The sequence below is a fragment of the Phoca vitulina genome, unplaced genomic scaffold (assembly GCF_004348235.1).
Source record: "Phoca vitulina isolate PV1807 unplaced genomic scaffold, GSC_HSeal_1.0 scaffold56, whole genome shotgun sequence".
NCBI classification, from domain to species: Eukaryota; Metazoa; Chordata; class Mammalia; order Carnivora; family Phocidae; genus Phoca; species Phoca vitulina.
In genome coordinates, this window is record NW_022589759.1 from 6,293,454 (window position 1) to 6,308,220 (window position 14,767).

General features: G+C 45.5%; 1 protein-coding gene across 1 annotated transcript in view; it reads right to left on the reverse strand.

Annotated features, from left to right (window-relative positions):
• The window catches only part of HSD17B2 (hydroxysteroid 17-beta dehydrogenase 2), a 73,390-nt gene that overhangs the window by 25,749 nt on the left and 32,874 nt on the right, over positions 1–14,767 (reverse strand). Inside the window, exons 2-3 of the mRNA XM_032389925.1 lie at positions 8,629–8,841; positions 2,424–2,609 (exon numbers count right to left, since the gene is read on the reverse strand). Coding sequence (XP_032245816.1) covers positions 2,424–2,609; positions 8,629–8,841 — 399 coding nt within the window. The remainder of the gene's footprint in view (positions 1–2,423; positions 2,610–8,628; positions 8,842–14,767) is intronic.

Below are 14,767 nucleotides of genomic sequence, written 5' to 3' on the forward strand. Positions count from 1 at the left end.
AGCCCCGCATCAGGCTCTGCACTCAGTGTGGAGTCTGCTTGGGATTCTCTTTCTCTTTCTCCTTCTTCCTCTGCCCCTCCCCCTGTCCACATTCTCGTGCTCTCTCTCTCTCTCAAATAAATAAATAAATATTTTTAAAAATTGCATTAAAGGGGCGTCTGGGTGGCTCAGTTGGTTGAGCGTCGGACTCTTGATTTCCGCTCAGGTCATGATCTCGGTTGGTGGGATTGAGCCCTGCATGGGGCTTTGTGCTCAGCGGGGAGTCGGCTTGGGATTCTCTCTCTCCCTCTCCTCTGCCCCTCCCCCACTCATGCATGCAAGCGCATTCTCTCTCCCTCTCTGAATACATAGATAAAATCTTTTTTAAAAAAAGGAAAGAGCTGTAGAAGCCAAGTTGAAGATGTATGAATGGGCGTCCTCTGCACTGTAAATTCTTTACTCCTTCATTCATTCATCCATGCTTCATTTATTCTCACACTTGCATTTCTTCATTTCTTCATTGAGCTTCCTATATGCCAGACACCAGGCCCATAGCATGTAGTGTGCATGTTAGGTGATAACTAAAGTAAAATCTTCTGAATGGGCTTCTCCAAGTTGAGAACAAAGAAAAGAGAAAAACTGGGGTGCCTGGGTGGCTCAGTCAGTTAATTGTCTGCCTTCGGCTCAGGTCAGGATCCTGGGGTCCTGGGATCAAGCCCTGCATGAGGCTCCCTGCTCAGCAGGGAACCTGCCTCTCCTTCCCCCTGCCCTGTAGCCCCCCTGCTTGTGCTCCCTCTCTCTCTCTCTGTCAAATAAATAAATAAAATCTTTAAAAAAAGAAAGAAAAACTTTCTTGTCAATGTGTCAAGAAGCAGGTAATGATCAGTTATTTCAGTAAATATTTGTTGAATGAGTGAGGCAAGGAACATGGGAGACTTTTTCAGAAGTACCAGGCTGTGCCAGGGCACTGAGAAAGGTGAGGTTTCCACAGAGGTAAAAATTTGAAGGTGGAGTTCAGAAGAAAGATAAGGGTGAAATACTGCAAATGTGTTTTCCCAGGATTTGTTTGCTTCCACAGGTAGCAAGAAATTGGAAATACTTCAGGGTCCTCATACAAGTTAAAATATAATACTCATTGGGGCGCCTGGGTGGCTCAGTCGTTAAGTGTCTGCCTTCGGCTCAGGTCATGATCCCAGGGTCCTGGGATCCAGCGCCGCATCGGGCTCCCTGCTCTGCGGGAAGCCTGCTTCTCCCTCTCCCACTCCCCTTGCTTGTGTTCCCTCTCTCGCTGTGTCTCTCTCTGTCAAATAAATAAATAAAATCTTTAAAATATATATATATATATTTATATATATATATATATATATACACAATACTCATTGCTCTTAACCACCTTAAGACTTCTCTCTCCCCATTCTCTTTCTCCTCCTCCCTCCCTCTTTTCCTTCCTTCCTTGCTTCTCTCCTCCTCAGGCCAACCAACAACTTAGTAACACACACTCACATAGTAGCTAAGTTCAAGGAAATTGAGTGAAAGCCAGGAAAGGGAGTATGATGGACAACGATAATTGCCTAGTTAATACAAAGAACATCCCCTCAAAAAACAATGAAACAAAATAAAATAACTACTGGATGCCTCATTAAAAAAAGAAAATATTCTTTGGAACCAACTGATCAAACAGAGACAAACAGTGTTCCTCTATTCAAAAGCAGGATCCTAGAGTCCAAGCCCCCGCCCCCTTGGCTTCCCCTTCACCCATGCGGTGTCCTGAAAGACAACTCCAAGGACATTCCCAAAGCCAAGTCAGGATCTAAGGAACCCCAGTTGGAAAATAAAACCTGTCCCAGAAGAAAGGATGTGTTATGGCATACATGAGCATTGTTTATGGAAGGGAGGTTGTTAAACCCTGGACTCAAGTTGCTGATTCTCTGTTCTTTGAAATGGAAAAAGATGAGTCATCAAATGTCACATCTGACCCAACTGCCTTGAGATTGTAAAATGATGGGAAGGATCTTAGGGAAAGCTCCAGTGGGCAGCCAACCAAGACGTGAGCTCCGGCTGTGCCAACAGTGGAGACACTTGCCTACTCATCTCACAGGGAACAACAGAGTGTGCCCAGTTCAAAGAGGGTTGAAAACGGATTACCAATAGCTCTGTGTGGGATTTCCTGTCCAAATCCAGGAAGCTTATGTGCTATGAAGATATATAAAATCCTAAATCCCCGGTAATGAATAGATGAGTTGAGAGGTAATAGTTTATACATGAAAGGATTTGAAAGACAAGGTTTTATTGTATTAAGATCAACGGTAAACATAGAATTTGACTAATCTTGACCCAGCCCTGCAGGAGCTTGTCCTGCTTTCTCGTTTGGCGCACAAAGAATGTAACAAGCCAGGTCTTGCACAACACGCATCGCACAACCTTGAGGGAAAAGGCCAACTCACCTGCCATGCTGCTGATGTTCACCAGCCTGCCCTTGGATTTCCTAAGAAGAGGCAAAAATGCCTTCGTGACCTCCACAGCCCCGAAGAAGTTCACAGCCATGCATTTTTTGTACTCAGTCATGGGAATGAGCTCCCCGTCGGCTGGTAAGCCAATGATCCCAGCATTGTTGACCACAGCCCACAGTCCTGAGGACAGAAAGGAATGGCTTTGATGTCCAGTGATGCTGAAGAGCAGGAGGATTTTTAACACTTGAAGCTCTGGAGTGTAAAAGGCCCCTTTGAGATTTAGGATCTAGGCAGACAACTCAAACCCTTGGACCTTAAACTCCTTGAACACCTAAAACTACCTACTCTGGGGGGTTGTGTGGAGAGTAAATTTGAAATAGTAAGCGGTGGGTTTTTGGAGGAATTTTCTCTTCCTTAAAGCACTTCCCTAGATATAGCTAGATATTTGCGGTATCTGGGGACAGAGGACACAGCAAGGGGGAGAGTAATAAAAGCCTATACCATGTTTCTCCCTCAAAGGACTGTGTAGAGACAGTCTAATATCTTGAGGACCAGGCAGGATGATATACGAGCCTTATCCCTAGGCTAGAAGAGATCCCCTAATTCAGGGAAACAGGAAAACTAGGGAGGTGCCAAGAACTAAGAAGACTGCAGAGTCCCTGAGCCCTAGTCCCTTCCCCAACCAGCCTAATCCTGTTGATTGCATCAGAATCACCAGGAAGGCTTGTTCAAACAGATTGCTGGGTCCCACCTCCAGAGAATCTCATTTAGGGTGTCTGGGATGGGACCTGAGAATCTACATTTCTACCAGGTTCCCAGGTGATGTTGAGGCTGCAGGTCTGGACCACATCCACAAGTAGTGGTTTTCAACCTTAACTGCATGTTAGAATCACCTGGGGGGCTTTTTAACGCCCCACCCCCACCCCCCAATGCCCAGCCACATCCAAGCCAATTAGATCAGAAATTCTGGGGTAGGGGAGAGAAGGGACCTTGACATGGAATTTAAAAATTCCCCAGGTGATTCCAATGTACAAATAAGCTTGGGAACCATGGCCCTAAGAAGCAGGGAAGAGGTAATACAAGAACTCCAGATCTTTTACACGGGGCAGGATCTGTAGCAGAGGTGAGTGACCTGGGTCCTCTTTACCCGACAGAGGTGACAGAATCTGGGGTATGTTTAGTTAGGCAGACCTGAAGCAGATTCTCTGAGTTCCCTGAGCCTCAGCGTGGTTTAGAATAATGATCCTCAAGATGAGGTCCAGGACCAGCAGCATCAAATGGGAACTTAGAAATGCAAATTCCAGGGGCATCGGGACAGCTCAGTCTGTGAAGCATCCGACTCTTGGTTTCGGCTCAGGTCATGAGCTCGGGACCATGAGATGGAGCCCCGCTTTGGGCTCTGTGCTGGGTGTGAAGCCTGCTTAAGATTCACTCTCTCCCAGGGCGCCTGGGTGGCTCAGTCGTTAGGCGTCTGCCTTCGGGTCAGGTCGTGATTCCCAGGGTCCTGGGATCGAGCCCTGCGTCGGGCTCCCTGCTCCTTGGGAAGCCTGCTTCTCCCTCCCCCACTCCCCCTGCTTGTGTTCCCTCTCTCGCTGTGTCTCTGTCAAATAAATAAATAAAATCTTTACAAGAAAGAAAAAAGATTCTCTCTCCCTCTCCATCTGCCCCTCCCCCTCCCCTTGCACATGTGCACTCTCTCTCTCTCAAAATAAAAAAAAAAAAATGCAAATTCTAGAACCCCACTTCAGACCTGTTGGATCGGAATGGCGATCAGAAATTGTTGTTGAGCTCAGCATCTGTGACAGGACATGCCCGCTCCCGCGCAAGAGCCTGCAGTGGGTACCGAAGCCGAATGAGCCTCAGCGCTAACAGAGACACAATGGCAGGAGGTCCAGCCCTTGCTGGCATCGAGGAGGTAGGTGGCAGCCAGATTGCACAAGGACTGGACAGAGCACTGGACATCTCCGAGGGAGCCAACATGAAGCACTGATGATCGAAGATGAAATGTCTCATCCCCAGGAATTTCTGGGGAAATGAGGTGAAGCTCAAACTGAAATGGTTCTTGACACACGGCAGAAAGACAGCTCAAGATAGAAACAGAGTTGAGTTGTAGAAAATAAATGACATTTCTCACGCCCCTGAGCTGGGGGTCTGACCTTTGCGCACAGTAATGACTGGGGGCATTAAGTGAGAGAATGCCCGGCTCGTAGTAAGAGCTCAACAGCTATTAGGAGGATGCTGATGGGTGCAGAGGCTGCTTGTGCTAGCCCCTCCAGATGATGGTTTTAATGCACTCAGCCTGATGCACACCTTTGACAGGCAACATTCAGGCAGCAGCTTGAGGTTGCACTAGAATGGGGGTGAGCAAACGTTTTCTAGGAAAGGCCAGATAGTGACTGTTTTAGTTGACGCGCTACTGTTTCAGCTCTGCCATTTTAGCGTAAGAGCAGCTGTAGACCTCATCTGTAGATGAATGAAAATGGGAGCAGGGCTCCAATAAAACTTGATTTATGGACATGGACATTTGAATTCCATTTAAATGTCACTTGCCAAAATAATATTCTTCTTCTGATTGTTTTAACTGGGTGGCTCAGTTGGTTGAGCATCTGACTCTTCATTTCAGCTCAGGTGGAGATCTCAGGGTCATGAGATCAAGTCCCGCATCAGGCTTCCCAGGGTGTGGAGCCTGCTTAGGACTCTCTCTCTCCTTCTCCCTCTGCCCCTCCTCCCCAGTCCCCACCACCTGCTGGCGCTCTCTCTCTCAAAAATAATAATAATAATAAATAAAAATAAAAATGTAGCATGAGAGAGCTTGGTAGTGATGGAACAGTTCTGTGTTTTGATTGTGGAGTTTTTGCACAAAGCCACACACACACACACACACACACACACACTTGTATATATAGCTGGCAAAATCTAAATAAGCTCCGTGGATTATACCAACGCCCGTTTCCTGGTTTTGATATTGTACCATAGTTATGCAACATGTTAACATTGAGGGAGACTTGGCAAAGCATGCACAGGAATTCTCTGTACATTTATTTGCAACTTCCTGTGAATCTACAATTCTTTCAAAATAAAATGTTAAAAAAAATAATAAACCAGGGCCATAGTTTGCCAACCCCTGCCATAGAATTTTAAGCTGGCCGGGGCGCCTGGGTGGCTCAGTCGTTAAGCGTCTGCCTTGGCTCAGGTCATGGTCCCAGGGTCCTGGGATCGAGCCCCACATCGGGCTCCCTGCTCAGCGGGAAGCCTGCTTCTTCCTCTCCCACTCCCCCTGCTTGTGTTCCCTCTCTCGCTGTGTCTCTCTCTGTCAAATAAAGAAATAAAATATTTTTTAAAAAAAGAATTTTAGGCTGGCCAATAAGCTCATTATACCTGTGGGGACTTACTAAGTTTAAAAATAATATTAATTAGGGACGCCTGGGTGGCTCAGTCGTTAAGCGTCTGCCTTCGGCTCAGGTCATGATCCCAGCATCCTGGGATGGAGCCCAGAATCTAATCAGGCTCCCTGCTCAGCGGGAAGCCTGCTTTTCCTTCCCTCTTTGCCCTTCCCCCCAGCTTGTGCTCTCTCTTGAGCGCGCACTCTCTGTCTCTCTCTCTCTCTCTCTCTCTCTCTCAAATAAATAAAATCTTAAAAAAAAAAAAGAAAAGAAAAGAAACAGAGACTGAACCCTGATGACATTGCTTAAGGATCCAGACATGCCTGAAGCCAACAGGTCTTTTCAATTAAGCATATACATTCCTTTGTACATTAGCAATTTCGAATAGGGCCATGCCACTGGCATCTGAAAGAATCCTTATGGAAACATGGATCTGGTTCTTAAGGAACCTAGCGGTGAGGAGTGGGAGATGGACAGATATTTATAATAATGCAGTAATACAAGTGTGTGCAGGACATAACAAGTGAGTGTCCGGAAGAGGAAGTGAATAATGTAACCTGGATCACGAGGAAGGTCATGCAAGAGATGTTATGTTTGAGCCAGGTCTCCTGTGGGAGTAGAATCTGCAGTTGGACAAAGTCAAGAGTCTTAGAAAAAGGGAATAGTGGGCACCTGGGTGGCTCAGTTGGTTAAGCGACTGCCTTTGGCTCAGGTCATGATCCTGCAGTCCCAGGATCGAGTCCCGTGTCAGGCTCCCTGCTCAGCAGGGAGTCTGCTTCTCCCTCTGACCCTCCCCCCTCTCATGCTCTCTCTCTCTATCTCATTCTCTCTCTCAAATAAAATAAAAATAAAATCTTAAAAAAAAAAAAAGGAATAGAGGCAAGAGTGAAATTTGGGTAAGAGGAAGCTGAATGTGCAAAGATGTGGAACATTTAGCACATTCTATTTTGGAAACCAATCAGAATTTACTGAGTAGACCATCAGGTATTGCAAATTAAGGGTTTGTCCAGGGCTATTATCCTGAAAGCCCTCAAATCCTTGTGAAGATGTTTAGATTTTATTTGGTGGTGGATAGAGAACCACTGAACCATTCAATGAGACAAAGCAAAACATCTACCACAGGCTGGCTCATGGGAGGAACACAAGACATGGAGGCTCTGTATGTCCAAGGGTTTCTGGGAGATGGGTGACATTGTAAAGTGCACATTGTAAAGATTGCTGTCCATTTGGAAAGTAATGGGAAAGGAAAGCTATTGAGGGGCCCAGGTGGAAGGTGAGGGCCTGCACTAAGCCATAGCAGCCTGGTGATGACAGAAAGGGACTGGGATGATAAAGATCTAGGAGCTAGAACTGAAGGACTCGGGACCAATAGGATTCAGGGACTGAGGGTAAGCTGCAGGTCTCAGTGACCCCCAGGCTGCTGGCTTGGATGACAGACTAGATGGCAGTACCAGGGTCGGAGCAGGGTTAAGCTCACTTGCAGACCAGCAACAGGGGAAAAGATAATGAGGTCAGGTTTTGACAAATGAGATGGGATGCCTGGCAGACAATTTTATATACATAGAAGTCCAGATGTTGAGAAGAGGGCTAAGTTGGTAATATAGATCTGGAAGTGACTGGCATACATCTCACTGTTTCTCAACTCTGGCAGAAGACTGGCATCACCTAAGGAGCTCTCAAATATACTGAGACCTGGGCCCCCAAATAGGATCTTCTTTACAGCTGACATTCCTAGCAAAAGGAGAGCAACAGTAGCAGCCCCCTTCTTGCAGGATCAGCTGAGTCCTTCCATGTAGACACTGATTTAATTGTTTGGAGGATGGTGCCCAGGCTGGGTGGGCATCATGGGTGTGCTGCCTGTGTAGCCACACAGGGTCCTGTGCTTCTGAAAGGTCTCATGCTTGTTTTAATTCTCTGTTAGCATCATCTTCAAGTCTTAATCATTTTTTTAAACAAGGGGCCCCACATAATTTTCAGCTGGGTCCTCCAAGTTATGTAGGCCATCTTGGGCCCAAGCACGGGTATTTTCAGACATTCCCTGGGTGATTCTAATGTGCAGCTGGGTTGAGAGTCCCTAGCACAGACAGAGAACAGCTTAGCCCAGATAATGTGGAGTGGGAAGCTTGGGGATGGAGCCCTTGGAAAAATTCACATCTATGGGAGGAATGGAGGAAGGGGTTCATGCAGGAGAAGCAGAAAAATGATCAGAGAACTAGGGAGGCAGTGCGGGGCGGGGGCTGGAGACCCCGAAGTTAAGACAAGGGAAGGTAATGAACACATTGAAATATTGCTGACAGGTAAAGAGCTTGGTGTTCAGGATGATATTTATTAGCTCGGCCAGACCAGTTAGCCAACGCGGGATTGAAGGTGAAGAAGTAAAAACAGGGCAGTAGGGTTCCAAAGAGCTGGACCACAAAGGAAAGGGAAGAAAAAGGGCTGTGGCTACAGGAAGAAAGTGATTGTTAAACTTTTTTTTTTTTTAATCTGATCCATGTTAATATTAGTAGGAGGAAAGCAATGGGGGGTGCGGGCATGAAGGTAAGTAATGGAAGAGCAATCAAGCCAATGTTGGACGAATGGGTTAAATAATTCTTCAAGTTCTGTGAGGATGGGCCATTCCTGACTTACTCATACCATCTTTGTGTCTGCCAGAGGCCCATGTCGGGGGGGCGGTTGAACAGGTGACAGGTGCCTGGTACAGGCGTCCTCAAGGTGTGGTCAGCAGCCAGAATGAACTAGAGGGCAGTAGCAACCAGTGTTGGTCATTTGTGAGGAGGTGGGGGGCAACTGAGGACATGGACAGATGAAGACAGTACCTCTGTTCTGCAACTTTTCCACCACTTTTCTGTGGGCGTCTTTTATCTGCTGTGGGTCGGTGATGTCCATCTGGAGCACAGAGAGGCGCTTGGAGCAGGTTCTTCGCAATTCCTCTGCTCCTGATCCTGTTTCATCCAGAACTCCCACAAATACCGTGAAGCCAAGCTCATCCAGATATTTAGACAGAGCATGGCCAAATCCGGAATCGCCACCTGCAAAGGGTTAAGGCAATACAGAGTGGGTTCAAACCCAAGTGGCAGGAGAAATTACTTAATAAAGAAAACACTGCGTACTATGTATGATTCTCCGTGTTTTCTGGAGAGAGTGGGACTTGAGGACCTTTCTTTATCTGCTAAGTGGGAAAATGGGCAGAGAAGCTGAAACAGACGCATTTCTCTGTATAAAAAGGAGAAAAGCAAGGTAGAATTTGGAATGGGGGCCTAAGTAGGAGGAGAATTGCTGATGAAGGGATGGTCTAGGAGTGGTTGGTGGTTAAAGAACTGAGGAGGGAGAACTAAGACATCTACTGGAGATTTTTCTATTAATCTCCATTGTGTCATATTTGATGTAACCTCCATCACTCCATAAAATCTTCAGTGAGTCACTCATTGCAAATTAATATTTTGCAGTTGGTTTGGGGTTTTAGAAATCTAACAAAATGTTGGGTCCTGCTTCAGAGTGGACACAAGTCAACAACAAGAGGCTTCCCAGTTCCTTCTAGGTTATGAAAGATGGTGGCTCATACCCACCTGCACTTAAGAGTGGGCACTCCTGCTCCTCAGGCACCCCTATTATGGAATGAAGGCATCGAGTTGCCATAATTGATTGCATTTAACCTTTTTTTTTTTTTTAAAGATTTTATTTATTTATTTGACAGAGAGATAGAGAGCACAAGTAGGCAGAGTGGCAGGCAGAGGGAGAGGGAGAAGCAGGCTCTCCGCTGAGCAGGGAGCCGGACGTGGGGCTCGATCCCAGGACCCCAGGATCATGACCTGAGCCGAAGGCAGCCACTTAACCGACTGAGCCACCCAGGCGCCCCGATTGCATTTAACTTTTTAAAAGTTAGAGTTGACACAATGTTACCTTGGTTTCAGGCGTACAACATAGTGATTCCACAGCTCTATACATTCTGCTGTGTTCTCCGCAAGTGTAGCCACCATCTGTCCCCACACAGCGCTCTCACAATACCACCGACTGCATTCCCTATGCTGTCCCTTTCATCCCTGTGACGTATTCATTGCATAACTGGAAGCCTCTACCTCCCACTCCCTTTCCCCCATTTTGCCCAGCACCCAGCTGCCACTTTGTTCTCTGGATCTGTTTCTGGTTTTTTGTTTATTTGTTTGTTTGTGGTTTTTTTTGGTAAATTCCACATATAAGTAAACTCATATGGTATTTGTCTTTCTCTGTCTGACTCATTTCACTTTGCAGAATACCCTCTAGGTCCATCCATGTTGTTGCAAATGGCAAGCTCTCACTCTTTTTTATGGCTGCAGAATATTCCAGCATGTACATGTAGTGTGTGTGTGTGAGTGTGTGTGTGTGTGTACCACATCTTCTTTTTCCATCCATTTATCAATGGACACTTGGGTTACTTCCATGTTTTGGCTACTATAAATAATGCTGATTGCATTTAACTTTTGCTCCATCCCCTTCCTCCTTGTATGTCCATGTCTAAACCCAAGTCCAGGCCTCTTCATCATCCTGGACCAGCCACCTTCTCCTTTATCTGTGTAAGTAGAGAGGGGAGGTATGGGGAAGCCAGCTCCAGAATGGTCCTCTTGTGGCCCAGCAAGGAAGGGTATGATTAACCTAAAAATAACTAACTTAGAACCAGATTGGAGTGAAGAGTGGATCTAGAGCTGGGTTATACATGCTCTACTGGGTGAGGCCAGGTGCTCATGGAGGGCCCCTCCCACTTGTAAAGCACCACACCCTGTGTTTCTGCTTCCTGTTGGCACAGCTGGACATATTGGGGCCATGAATTTTAAAGCTTCCAGTTCCCCTGACAGGTTTGTGTCCTATCAGGTGCCAGCACGTTCCCTCTCTGCACAGAGAATCATTCTGCTGTGCAGAGATGAAGGCTGTGGCCCTCGGTGCCATGCAGCGAAGTCAGCCAGGGTATGTACAGAGGAAGGTGAGAATCTGTTGTCCACCCTAATGTCTATCAATTGATGATTGGATAAAAAAATGTGGTGTTTCCATACAGTAAAATATTATTCAGACATAGGAGGGAGTAAAGTTGTGATACACACTACAGCAGTGGTGAATCTTGAAAACTTTATGCTAAGTGAGAGAAGAAGGAGACACACTGATCCTGACCCCATGTTCTCTGAGCAGAGAACAATCTGGAAGATATTTTTGAAGGTAGTGCCTTTGACCAGCTTCGTGAACCTAGGCCTTAACTCTCTCTGGAGAAAGTTCCTAGGAAGATCCTGGCAGATAGTAGATAGGGGCAAACCTCAGAGATACTGCTGGTAGTCCTAGGCCACCACAATAAAGCAAGTCAAATGAATATTTTGACTTCCCAGTGCATAGAAAAGTTATGTTTGTATTATACTGTAGTCTATTAAATGTACAAAAGCATTGTGTCTAAAAAAAAAAAAAAACCAATGTACATGCCTTAATTCAAACATAACTTAACGGGGGCGCCTGGCTGGTTCAGTCAGTAGAGCATGCGATCCTTGATCTCAGGGTTGTGAGTTCAATCCCCACGCTGGGTGTGGAGCCCACTTAAAATAAATTAATCCATTTAAAAAATACTTTATTGATAAAGAATGATAACCATCATCTGGGCTTTCAGCAAGTCATAATCTTTTTGCTGGTGGAAGGTCTTGCCTCGAAGCTGTTGGCTGCTGACCGAGCAAGATGGTGGTTGCTGTGGCAATTTCTTAAAATAAGATAACAATAAAGCTTGCCACATCAATTGACTCTTCCTTTTGCGAACAACTTCTCTGTTTCACGTGATGTTATTTAATAGCCTTTTACCCACAGTAGAACTTCTTTCAAAATTGGAGTCAATCCTCTCCAACCCTGCTGCTGCTTTATCAACTCAGTTTATGTACTATTCTAAATCCTCGGTTGTCGTTTCAACAATCTTCAAAACATCTTCACCGAGAGTAGAAACCACTTTCACAAGAAACCACTTTCTTCGCTCATCCATGAGAAGCAACTCCTCACCCACTGAGAGTTTTATCATGAGATTACAGCAATGCGGTTCCATCTTCAGGCTCCACTTCTGATTCTGGTTCTTCTGCTCTTTCCACCACATCTGCAGTGACTTTCTCCCCTGAAGTCTTGAACCCCTCAAAGTCATGCATAAGGGTTGTAATCAACTTCTTCCAAACTCCCGTTAATATTTTGACCTCTTCCCATGAAACATAAATGTCCTGAATGGCATCTAGAATGGTGAATCCTTTCTGGAAGGTTTTCAATTGACTTTGCCCAGATCCATCAGAGGAATCACTACATATGGCATCTTTAGCCTTACAAAATGTGTTTCTTAAATAATAAGACATGAAAGTCAAAATTATTTCTTGATCCATGGGCTGCAGAATGGATGTTGTGTTAGCAGGCATGAAAACAACATTAATGTCATTGTCCATCTCCATCAGAGCTCTTGGGTGACCAGGTGCACTGTCAATGAGCAGTCATATTTTGAAAGGAACTTTTTTTTCCTGAGCAGTAAGTCTCAACAGTGGGCTTAAAGTATTCAGTAAACCGTGTTGTAAATGGATGTGCTATCATTCATGCTTTTTTGTCCCATTTATAGATCACAGACAGGGCAGATGTAGTATAATTCTGAAGGGCCGAAGGACTTTCAGAATGGTAAATGAGCACTGGCTTCAACTTCAAGTCACCAGCTGCATTAGCCCCTAATAAGAGAGTCAGCCTGTTCTTTGCAGCTTTGAAGCCAGGCATTGACTTCTCCTCCCTAGCTATGACAGTCCTTCTGTTGAGCGAAAATCTGTTGGTCAGTGTAGCTGCCTTCCTGGTCTCAGCTCGATCTCTGAAGAACTTGCTGCAGCTTCTACATCAGCACTTGCTGCTTTGCCATGCACTTTTAGTTGTAAAGACGGCTTCTTTCCTTACACCTCCTGAACCAACCCCTGCTAGCTTCAGACTTTTCTACTGCAGCTTCCCCACCTCTCAGCCTTCACAGAATTGAAGAGAGTTAGGACTTTGCTCTGGATTAGGCTTTGGCTTAAGGGAATGTTGTGGCTGGTTTGATCTTCTATCCAGATCACTGAAACTTTCTCCATATCAGTAATAAGGCTGTTTTACTTTCTTAACATTTGCGTGTTCACTGGAGTAGCACTTTTAATTTCCTTCAAGAACTTTCCCTTTCCATTCACAACTTGGCTAACTGGCACAAGAGGCCTGGCTCCAGCCTATCTCGGCTTTCAGCATGCCTTTCTCACCGACCTTAATCACTTCAAGCTTTTGACTTAGAGGGAGAGATGGGGGACTCTGCCTTTCACTTGAACACTTTGAGGCCATTGTAGGATTACTAACTGGTCTAATTTTGATGCTGCTGAGTCTCAGGGAACAGGGAAGCCCAAGGATAGGGGGAGAGATCTGGGAACAGACATTTAATGGAGGAGGCAAGACACACACACCCTTTATCAATTAAGTTCGCCATCTTTTATGAGCACACCTCATGGCACCCCAAAACAATTACAACAGTAACATCAAAGATCACTGATCACAGATCACCATACAAATAAAATAGTAATGAAAAAGTTTGAAATATTGTGAGAATTACCAAAATGGGACATACAGACATGAAATGAGCAGATGCTGTTGGAAAAATGGCGTCAATAGACTTGCTCGATGCAGGATTGCCACAAACCTTCAATTGGTAAAAATCACATTATCTGCAAAGCACACTAAAGCAAAGTGCCCTAAAAGGAGGTGTGTCTGTACTGGATGCAAACTGAGTGATGACACGTTGATCTCTGCAAGGCCCTGTGATCCTGGAAAAGAGCAAACAGAAATGCCCCTACTCTTTGTGTTTTCGGAAACAACTTAATGCAAACAAGTCACCTTCCCCATGTGACTTAGATAAGACTCATAGATGTCCCCCTCGTTTACCAATGGTAAGGCCAGACCCAAGCCCTCCAAACTTCCATTCAAAGCTTCATAAATGATTAGCCAAACTGCCAACTGCCAATGAATCATTGAAACAAAATACTTGTTAGCTAAACCTTGGTACAGATTCTCTCCTTTCCCCAGGTCCTGGCCAACCCTCAGCCTGAGCCAGCACACAGCCCCTCCTGAGAACAGGCTGGTCTCAGGGGGAAACATTCTCTCCTCTTCTGTCTGGTCATGTCACTCCTGTCCATCCCAATTCCCCTCACCTGGTTCTGTGGGGACACGTTTACTCCCATGAAAGCAACGTTCTTTTTTCGCCTAACTCTTGGGATACTTGCAGACGTATGGTCAGAATATTCCCCATACTGCAACAATCCTGTCCCCCCACAATAACCCTTTCAAATAAAGTTTCTCCTTACTAAATCTGTATTTGTTTTTATTTAATGGTGCATTAATAAAGCCAAAGTTCATAGGAGGCCATCTGCTTGTCCTTAGGAAGCGTAGCATAGAAGCCTGGGGGTAAGCCTGGGTCCCACCATCCCTACCTGTGCAACCCTGGTCAGTTTATTTAGCCTCTCTGTGAACTCCGTTTCCTCATCTATAAAATGGGCTTAATAATGGTACCTCTATCAGTTAATATTTGTGATGTGCTTAGCAGTGTCTGTTCCAAGTAATTATTTTAGAGATTTTTTTTTTAAATAAAACTGTCATCCTTCCTGATTTTCAGGCCTTTACACGCACAAATTGGTAGATGGGGAATTTGTGTCTAGTGAGAATCAACTAAACATCTCGGTTAAGACCCAGGCTGCCTGAATCTGCCTCTTCCAGGTATGAGCTTTGGGGAATGTTCCATGGAGTTGTGCGGAGCTTCCATGGAAGTGGGGTTTGACAGTACCTCTCTCCCAGGCTGATGTTGGGAGGTAACACACAGAGGATGTCTTACATAAGACCCACCATGCTGTAAGTGGCTGTTATCAGTAGTGTGACTCTAACCTGGACATCCTCTGTGATTTACAGTGTTAAAGATCCAGCTGTCTTAGCCCT